Source organism: Periplaneta americana, chromosome 9 (genome assembly GCF_040183065.1).
Source record: "Periplaneta americana isolate PAMFEO1 chromosome 9, P.americana_PAMFEO1_priV1, whole genome shotgun sequence".
Classification (NCBI taxonomy): Eukaryota; Metazoa; Arthropoda; class Insecta; order Blattodea; family Blattidae; genus Periplaneta; species Periplaneta americana.
The window spans coordinates 135,112,273-135,123,085 of record NC_091125.1 but is presented as its reverse complement, the minus strand read 5'-3'; the positions used below and the strand labels follow the sequence as shown (position 1 = coordinate 135,123,085).

The window sequence follows — 10,813 nt, the reverse complement described above, 5'->3', positions numbered from 1 at the left end:
CACACAACTCAATTTCAAAACACATACACTCTTTGACTCTACACTACGAACGCACCCACGCAGGAAACAAGAGGCGCCAAGACCAACACCGACCAGTTCCGAAGATGACCGAAAATAGGTCGAAACATGTTAACAAGGTACATTAAAATTTAACACAAGAAAGTTCTTATCATACATATTCTGAGATTTTAATTTTGTTGTTGGTGTACAGGTTTATATTATTTTCATTGTTTAGCCTGATTGTTGCAATTTTTTAAACATGGAGCATTGGACTGGTGAGCAACAAGAATTTGCTGTGAAATCTTATTATCTAAATGGTCACTGCGCAGAACCTGCTCATAGGGAGTTTTGCCGACACTTTCAACTCTGTCGTTTATAATCCTGTGCCCTCTGCACATGCGATGAAAACCTGGATTCGCAATTTATAAGAAATGAAGGGTTCAGAGCATAGTGGGCCAAGCGCCATTTATTAAAAATGGAGAAAGCAAGGGTTAAAGTTAAGTGAATACCATAGTTTAATGAAGATTGACATATCATTTAGTTTGAATGTGTAGACTTTATTTTACTTGTTTCCATTAAATTATGGTAATAACGTCATTTTAACCCTTGTTTTCTATGGTTTTAGTAAATGGCGCTTGGCCCACTATGGTTCTGAACCCTTCAAATAGGCTTAGCACTAAAGTCTCTTTCAAAGAAATTATTGGGGCATATTTCTTTGAGAATGCCAATAGTCTTGCGCAAACTGCGTTAAGTGATAATGATTCAAAATTTTTTAAGTTGTCAATTGAGAAGAAGAATTTTCGTATCAACAGATCAACTTGGTTTCAGCAAAACGATGTACCAGCACATACTGCAGCCATCTCTATGACGGAAATGCGAAATTTGTTTGGGAATCACGTCATATCGAGAAATTAAGACATTTTCTGGCCTGCACGATCCCCTCCGAATATCTAAAAAGTAAGGTATAGGCAAACAAGCCGCGAAACATTGAACACCTGAAGACAGCAGTTCGTGAAGAAATGTTAAACATCAGTCGAAATGTTCCAGAAACTTCAAAGTGCGATTAGTAAGGACTGTACCCGGTAACTTTTAAATTATAATGAAAATTAATTTATGCATTTCGATCGATACTGTAGTGAGTATTTATAACATAATATTTGAAAATAATAGTTGATCCATCTAATTTTTAAACAAAACATTGAAAAAAAAATGCATTTTAAAATAATATCTTAATGACTTGAAATATAAGTAAACTATTGAATACTGATTTCAGATTAATTAGATGAGTGATTCTACTAATTTTATAATGTAATTCAAATTCTAATATGCCTTCCTATAATTAATTATTATTCGTTAATTGAATTTACTTAACAAATCAGTTATTGTATATTAGGTTATTTCTTAGTTTTTGTAATTACAAGTACATATAGGTCTACCTATTTATGAAAAACTAATGCAGCCCTATATGAAATTGTTTTTCTCTTTTACTACAAACTATGATAAATTCAAAGGCAATGTCGAAATTAAATTATACTAATAATGAGAAAATATATCCAATATGAAGGCTTATTGTACCGTTCATTCAACAGTGTATTATGAAACTAGTTTATAATGTTATACTCTATTGCACGAGTCAATGTTTAGCAAATGAGCGAAGTGAGTTTCCTAATTTTTATGAGTCTTTTGTTTCTATTATTGAAAATTCAAGTGAATGGGATATGGAAACAATTTCTTCCGCACATGGTCTTCTTTCACTTTTAAGAGACTTTGATTTAATTTTCTTGATTTTTTCTCATTCTGATACTCTTTTCATATTCTCCAAATCAAAATGTGACATAGCATACTGCAGTAAAAAAATAAACGGATTTGAAGATAACATGTACCAGTAACCAGTGGCGGCTCCTGCATATTTCTTAAGAGGAGGAAAGAAGTTAACAGCGCAAAATGACACCTTCTTGAGAGAAACATGCTACAAATTAGCCTACATGCATACATGTAAGACCAGGTAGTGTTAGGGTTGGCCTTTCCTTTTGTATAGCAATAATCTGTTCTTGTAAACTGAGTTTCCTAAATTGTCCAAATATGTTTTCACTTCCATTCTATTGGTGGATAATTGTACAAATTAACAATTACAAGGAAATTCACAAACTCGCAGCATTTTTAGCGCACACTACAGCATCACACGTGTTGGTAGAGACTAGCTACTAACATAACCAGAACCGTTTTAAGGAAGTGGGAATGAGAAATAATCTGTTAGGAAAGCGAGAAAACTGCTCCCACTCACGTGCGCTGTGTTTCCACATGTACATTTTACAAGTTCAGTATCACATGCTTTTGAAGAATGTCAGTTCTTGTAAAGTCATACTATCATTATTACTCAAAGCTGCAGGTGGCCGATTAATTTTTTTGTGTTAAAAATAATGTAGTTTGGAGTACTTTCAATTTCAAATATATTTGTACAAAACTGACAACTTGGCTGTTGTCCTATCTAGTAGACAATGAATGGAAGTGAATTTCAGGGGCCAAAAAGATCTGCGATACTAACGTAGAACTACTTCCTCTTTGTTTTATATAAATCTAACTTCAACTTTCAGATATCCTCGAAAGTTTCAAACCATGAGTAGTAGCTTATATAAAATGCAATGAATAATATATTTTGATTTATGATTTAAAACAAGTTTATACAGTGTCTTTCATAGCTTTGCGTTAAAACTGTTTTTATTGTGCCTCCTCCTAGATTTGTTATAGTCTGGTTGAATGCAGCATCGTTAGATGGCAGCGGTAGCGAGTTTGCTGCAAGACCAGTTGGTTTCTATTTCCCGCCCATGCGCTGATTCAGAGGAGGATCTCCTCCCTTACTGTTCATTCGCTTCCTTTAAAACTCTGCATCTTTCTCTGTCCGCTAGTGCGCTGTTGTCTATGTGTGTTAACTGCAGGAAAGGAGGAAAGGATTTGCTTTCCTCCACACCTCGCATCTTTCTCACAGTTTTCTAGCGGCACATGAGCGCGCATCATTTAAAACTCGATCAACCGAGGTTTTCTTATAGCTGTGAACTTAAAAATTATCGAATCTTCCTCGAATTTCAAGGCATATATTTCATTTGGTATTTACTTTCAAAAGAAGAAAAATGTGAGGAGGACGTTCCTCCCTTCCCTCCCCCGAGAAACCGCCACTGCCAGTAACGCTTCAGGAAAAATGTTGATCACCTATGGATAGGGTACGAATTAAGATTTCTGATGGGGGGGGGGATAGATTCCTAGATAGAGAATACCATACATAAAATTATTATTCTCATTCGATACAGCTCAAGAAATGAGGAAATGCTAAGCAAATGGGAGATGAACCAATTTTAATTTCAAATATACACAACATTTGTTATCAGAATAATTGAAAAGAAAGAAAATCGGAGCCCTGTAAAATTCTTAAAAAAAATAACTGTAACAGTTACATGGCCTAATACGTAACAGAGATGGATGATGATTCCCTTTACGCGATCAGAACTCTGCATTGTCCTCCTTGAGAATTATATAAAACAAATGCAGCATATAACACTGTCTAGGAGAGAGAAAGAAATATTATATTAAAAACCTTAATGTTCTAATTTTTATTGGTTTATGATTATGAAGAAAAATAATAAATCACATGCACGATAGATTTTCCTCCAATTTATTGAATGCATATTAATACTTGTTGCCTTTGATTTTTTTAATTAATTTTCGGTTTTAAAAGACCATGTTTGGTTTGATCGATTTACATTTAAATTATGATTTTATTCCCGTTGTAATTTAACTCTAATTTGCACGAAATTTTTCAAACTTGGCGCCGTAATTGATTTACAATTGAATGTCACAGGGGAAATACGTCGTGAATGTTGCCTATGATGTTCAGTGATGTTGGTCACCTTGGAATTCCATTTGGTGATCAATGTCGCCAATATAGCGGTTTCTCGCTAGATCGGGTGTATTTCTGTCTTAGTTTAGCGGGTAACATTTATCAAATTTGTTGTTGGTCTAGGAATTAGGCGTTTTTTAAACCTCACAGCTGCAAACTATTCTATTTTTGATTGAAAATATATAAATACTTCGGCGATTTCTGCGTTGTTGTATAGCGAGTTTTCAATAATTATGTTGGCAATTCTGCTGGCGGCCCTGTCAGCCGCATGGTCGTGTTTAGTGCGCTTTGGATGGGAAAGTCGTAAAGATTATTCCCCCACCTAATTGTAGGTCGTGCACATCTTCATTGGTCATAAGTATTGCATGAAATTGTGACAACGTGGAATGTATTTTGACAGATGAAACCAGTCTCATGGCTAGTTAGTCTTGGAGTAGAATTTGTGTGCAGAAGCCAGGTATTTCGTATTCGCAACCAGAAGGTACACTGCACACCCGTGTTTTATAATAGTACTTGGGGAAGTAAGAAGAAATTCCGGAAAGTAAAATTACATTATACACTTGACAGCATGGCAGACCCCAAGATTGAAGCAATACTGGCACCATTAAGAGCAGCTGTTAAAGAACAGGTAAGTTGGTATTTACGTTATTGGACTTATATTTTATTGGTAGTAAAATGTATAAAACATTTCTGCATTAACTAAGACAATTGCTCTGTTTTCTGGTAGGCCTGTGACTGCTGAAAGAAAGTCTCAGTCTTTCTTGGATACTTGATGCTTAAGCTATGTAAATTTGACAGCCTTATTCTTTCTGTTCTAATAATGTGTATCACAAACATCTTGTGGAGCATAGAAAATGTTTTCGGTGTACAGAATATTTCATCAGGGACAGATGTAAAAAGTTCACTGAGGCAAATCCCAGGATTTACTGTGTACTCTAAGGAGAATTCATTGCTATGTCTCGTCTAATTACATTACTTACTTATGGCTTTTAAGAAACCCGGAGGTTCATTGCCACCCTCACATAAACCTGCTATCGGTTCCTATCCTGAGCAAGATTAATCCAGTCTCTACATTCATATCCCACCTCCCTCAAATCCAGTTTAATATTATCCTCCTATCTACGTCTTGGTCTCCCCAAAGGTCTTTTTCCCTCTGGCCTCCCAACTAACATTCTGTCATCGGCAATGGTCATCTAATTATAACTTATTAATAATTGTAAATACATAGACTGCAAATTTACAGTGCACACATGTTTTGGATACTTTGAACATAATTTGGTATTTAGGCTATTCTTTAATAGGTCAAGCTCAAATCATAAACCAACGAAATCAACAATGTGTATCATTTTTTTTAAATTGTTCACTGTGTCTTTACTTTAACATGAAATGTATTTTAGGGTGATATGGTCCGTAACTTGAAAACCAATGGAGCCCCTGAATTGGACGTGAAGAAAGCAGTTGCAGAATTGAAACTAAGAAAGAAGACACTAGAAGATAAAGAATTATCTCTGGCACCATCGGTAGCAACATTTGATAGAGCGAAAATGGAGGATTTATTGAAAAGAAGATTTTTCTTCGACCAGTCATTTGCCATATATGGAGGTATTGCAACACTTACGTCATTTATTACATAATTGTCGTAAATACAAACCAGATTATAAAAATGTGTTACCTATATTAATTAAATTGGTAGCTCTGAATTCAAAAGTAATTACCTAACAAATGCAGAATTCTGAGTGTAGACCTAAATCACCTATAAAAGAGTTCTTTCTTCTGTCGTCTCGTAACTGGATAAAATCCTTCCATAATAGTGAGCTATTCACAAGCAAGTACCGGTACTATGGAATCTCACATTCCATAGTACCGGTACTTTCTAGACTCTGTTTTTCATACAGAGAGAAGCTTCTCGCTGAAATTTCAAATTGTCTGATTACTTACACTTCGAGGCGGAGCTACTACTGTATATAAGACAGTTTCAAACAACTGTCAACTAATAATTTCATTATACATCTTGATTACACAACTTTTAACACTATACCACTTCGGAAAACGTATTTTGTGTCTTCCTCGTGTTAAATTTTACATTACCTCGTTAACATGTTTCAGTCTGTTATCGACCATCTTCAGAACTGGTTGTTGCTGGTCTTGGCGTCTTTTGTTTGTGTTTTCTGTGAGAGTGTGTTACATAACACTACACAAATTTACCCCCACAGGAAACGCGAACAAAAGGCGCCAAGACCAGCAACAACCAGTTCTGAAGATGGCCGATAACAGGCTGAAACACGCTAACGAGGTAATGTAAAATTTAACACGAGAAAGACACATAATACATTTTCCGAAGTATTAATTTCAAGGGAAAAATTGTTCCGGGGTCGGGTATCGATCCCAAAACAATTTTTTCTTTGAAATTATTCAAGTCTGCTTCACAGAGCTTTACCTGAAAGCTAGATTTGCAATTGTCAACTGAGTTGATAAAAACAAATTCAACTAAAGGAATACAATAAACTCTTGCTACTCCATTTCTTGCACAGATGGGTGCAGGATCAGCGAGTGTGTCAGATTAGTGAAAGTGCTTTAAAATGTCATTAAATTTAAATGTTATCAGTTGCGCCAACCACTTCTCTTGCACTTCTAAATCGAAATTAGAACATTCCACATGTGGCCAGCGTGCATATGCAAATAGAAGTATATGCGTGTATAAGTATTGTAGTAGCTATAAGACATGGCACCATTGCAGATTTCCCAGAAAACAATTACAGTAGAAGTGATAGGAAGTACACTAGCAGGAGGCTGGATTAGCGAGAGTCTAGTTTATATGAATGCAGAATACACCAAAAATAATTTCTTCTAATAATATTATAGATCATCCTAATTCTCTCATTTTCCTCATGTTCTTTAAATTTGTTGCGACAGGCAACAATATCGCCATATTCCATTAAATAATTTCTTAATTATCCTCATTGCTACTGTACTGAAATGCATCTTAGTATTTTCTGCAATGAGAAACATAAAATTTTAGTTTGTAGTGTTCCGTAATTTGCGAACTTTAGGCAAAATATCGTCTAAACTAGGTATAAAGCCATTTTTTTAAGCCATGATCATTTATTTAGTAACATTCATGCTTTAGGTTCAAGGTTGGTAGAATTGAAGTGCAGGCCATTTTGATCTTCGATATAATTGTGTTGAGATATTATATTTTCTTTGTTATTTGATGAGGAATTTGAGAAAGAAAGAATAATCTTAGCATGATATATCTTCTCCAAAAGCATTTTGCTCTTACACTAATTTTGAATTTTATCAATCAATCAATCAATCTTCTTAATGTATCCAGCTGTTTGCTGACAACATAAAGTCCACTATAATTCACTGTAGTCTATTCAGTTGTTATTTTTCACGAGAAATGAGGGGTATTGAATTTTGTAAGTTACATACGTTTTCTTTAATTAATTTGGCAAATATTTTGTACCGGTACCCAGAATGAAGAAGACTGATGCCTTTGTAGTTGTCACGTTTTGTTTTATCGTGTTTCTTATAGATAAATATTGTTAGTAGTGTCTGGTGATCTAGCTCAATTAAAGTAATTTAATTTTTACAAAATTTAAAGTCTTTCTCTTGAGAATTTTAATAACTTTCAAAGAATGGGAATGGGAGTGTGTGGTAGAATGCTGGGTAGCTTGTGCTATAGTAGTAAGAGAATAACAGCAATTTACATTTCATTAAAGTATTTCTTCTCGGTAATAAAAAGTTAGTAGATATATGAAGAATAATTAACCTAATTGAATTTTGTAGGTATTACTGGACAGTTTGACTTTGGGCCAATGGGATGTGCTCTGAAAGCAAACATTCTGAATGCCTGGCGGAGTTTCTTTGTTCTGGAAGAACAGATGCTGGAAGTGGATTGCTCCATCCTCACTCCTGAACCAGTTCTCAAGTAAGTTAATCAAGATTATGGATTTTTTTTTTTTTTTTTGCAATTCATTTTAAAGCATCAAATAAGCCAATTATAATGTTATCGCCAAAATAATAATTAATCAGTTATAAATCAGTCCTACAACTCATCACAATTAATGTAATCTTACAAACAATATACATTAAATGCATTTATTGTTAATGTTTTCATCTAAAATGTTAACAATAAATCCATTTAAGGGGACAAGGTAGCTACTCAGAATCGTAAAAAAAATTGAGTCTTTTTTTTTTTTTAACGGAAATAAATTCTCTGAATCTTTCTGATTAAGAATATATATAGTTTTATAATGTTTCGATGTTTACAACCTACAAGAGACAGTTTTTAATTGAAGTGGGCATCCCATTAAATCAATAGTGCCACGCCCCTTCCTTGAAATGTGAATTCTCTGCTTGCTATGATGATAGAATTTTCGGGAAAGTTCGTTTCTTTGCAGCACAGTTATTGCCAGCCCTGTTGCTCTACTTGAAATGAATGTAATGACTTCTTGTGTTTACATTTTGAAGTAAATAACACTGAAGATGACGTCCAGAAATGTCTCATCATTTCCTATTTAATTCAACATTTCCACGCAGAATTCTTGACGAGTGACTTTATCTGCATCACTAAGATGTACTATGGTCAGCTTGTATGGCTTCAAGTGTAAATGTTTTCGTAATACCTGCCAAACCATCATGTGTGATATACCAATCTCATGAGAGGCACGTCTCGTTGATTTTCTGGGGCTAAGGGTAAAGCTCTCCCTGACTTATACGATGAAAGAGTAATGGAACGGAGAAAAATTCTCTCCGGCGCCGGGATTTGAACCCGGGTTTTCAGCTCTACGTGCTGATGCTTTATCCACTAAGCCACACGGATACCCACCCTGGCGTTGGACAGAATCGTCTCAGTTTAAGTTCTAACTCTTGGGTTCCCTCTAGTGGCCTCCCTCTGCACTGTCATAGATGTCTATGAACGTAGGACTGAAATCCTCGAAGTGATTTACGTATATCGTGATTAAGACGGCACTTATTCCGTCGGATCCCGGTCAACTAGTCACTTATAACGAGTGCACCTCAGCACATGTGTGGACTTCAGTCCTACATTCATAGACATCTATGACGTAGTGCAGAGGGCGGCCACTAGAAGGAACCCAAGAGTTGGAACTTAAACTGAGACGATTCTGTTCAATGCCGGGGTGGGTATCCGGTGTGGCTTAGTGGATAAAGCATCAGCACGTAGAGCTGAAAACCTGGGTTCAAATCCCGGTGCCGGAGAGAATTTTTCTCCTTTCCATTACTCTTTCATCGTATGATGATGCAGAATATCTGCATGGAAATATCATATGTACTTCGGTACATTAAAATAATATATATAATATATCTCCCTGACTTCTTCAACAACATTATCAGATGTTTGTGGGTGACCTTGGAAGATTTGTCATGTCGCACAGAAAAACCAGTCTCAACATAAGTCCTGTGTCAAGAGTAAATTGTAGGCCTACTTGGAGGATCTTTATGATACTGGGGACGAAAATTACGTTGCACTGTAGTTGCAGACTGTTTCGTGAACCCAAAACACACAACGAGCTTGTTCCACACCAATAAAAAAAATCATTTTGTATTGTAACTGATGTAGCGCTCTTGGTGTCTGAATTTGGTACTACAGCATTACGTGAGTCAAAACTTGATGTGTTTAGCTTTAAAATAACATCTTAAAGTCGGCCTAGGTAGCATAGTCGGTATAGAGTTAAGTGTGCTTAAATGCGACAGGCTCATTTAAGTAGATTTACTGGCATGTAAAAAAACTCCTGCGGGACAAAATTCTGGCACACTGGTGACGCTGATATAACCATGGCAGTTGCGAGCGTTGTTAAATAAACTATAATAATTTAAAACCCCTTAAACATTTCTGTAAGATATGTGAATAAATTTCTATAAGCTTATGAAGTGTAGTCCTTTTTGATAGACAGTGTATTTAAAAAGTGTTTTGATAATAGATGTACTAATTTATTCTTAGTGTTCTGCCTAAATGCAGGTCTTTCACTGCAGACCCAGTATTCTCCAATATTTTCTATTTTCCGTCTTCCTATTGGTGCCTCATATGATCCATGTATCTTAGTGTTATCTATCATCTGATTTCATCTGCCCCGAACATTTCTTCCCTTCACCCAGTGGCGACTCGTGATATTTTTTGTATGTAAGATATGAGATTGATGACATGTCCAAGACAGAAACTAATAATAATAATAATAATAATAATAATAATAATAATAATAATAGAGCATACGCAATTAATTTCTTGCTACAGTTAAATTTTTCTAAATGATAAAATACAACTTCAGATATTCTTTCGGCAGTCCTGTCATCTGAAAGTGCTGTTAATTCTTGTGTTTTATTATAACTTATTTTATTTATTCTCATGTAATTTTGGTTTTTATTCATTTTATTTTTTATATTATATCATTTTAAATTATTTATTATTTCGTTTATTCTGTTCTTTTAAAATGACCAATGAACTGCATTTAAGGAGGCTGCAAGGGTACTTCAAAATTCGTATTGTAGTCTCTGACAAGGTCTCCACCACCCAGAAAGAAGGGTCGTAGTATTAGGATATACGGTCACATCCTCAAACGTGGTTAAAGTCAAGCCATACCCTGCCCTCCGCACCCTCCCCTGTCCTTAACTTCACTGCTAGAAAAATACTGTTTGCTGTAAGATATTTGGATGGTTCCTCGGAGAGTATTTCTAAGGTCTGAGATGTGCAGTGGTGACAACTCAGGACAGAAAGTGGACGTTTGAAGAAAATTATTACATCAGGACACATTAAAAATCAAAATCTGTAATTGAAATATTTTATATCCTCAGAGGCACAAAATTAAACTGTAGGATCATCCTCATATCCTTCATGGAGGAATCGCCACTGCCTTCACTATTTCTTCCAGTGCATCCTTCAGTAAGCAGTTTCTTCTTAGC

General features: G+C 35.3%; 1 protein-coding gene across 1 annotated transcript in view; it reads left to right on the top strand.

Moving 5' to 3' along the window:
• Positions 1-4,115: 4,115 nt before the first annotated feature.
• GlyRS (glycine--tRNA ligase) overlaps positions 4,116-10,813 on the top strand; it is a 28,175-nt gene continuing 21,477 nt past the window's right edge. Inside the window, exons 1-3 of the mRNA XM_069835964.1 lie at positions 4,116-4,520; positions 5,290-5,494; positions 7,682-7,823. Coding sequence (XP_069692065.1) covers positions 4,293-4,520; positions 5,290-5,494; positions 7,682-7,823 — 575 coding nt within the window. The 5' untranslated portion in view covers positions 4,116-4,292. The remainder of the gene's footprint in view (positions 4,521-5,289; positions 5,495-7,681; positions 7,824-10,813) is intronic.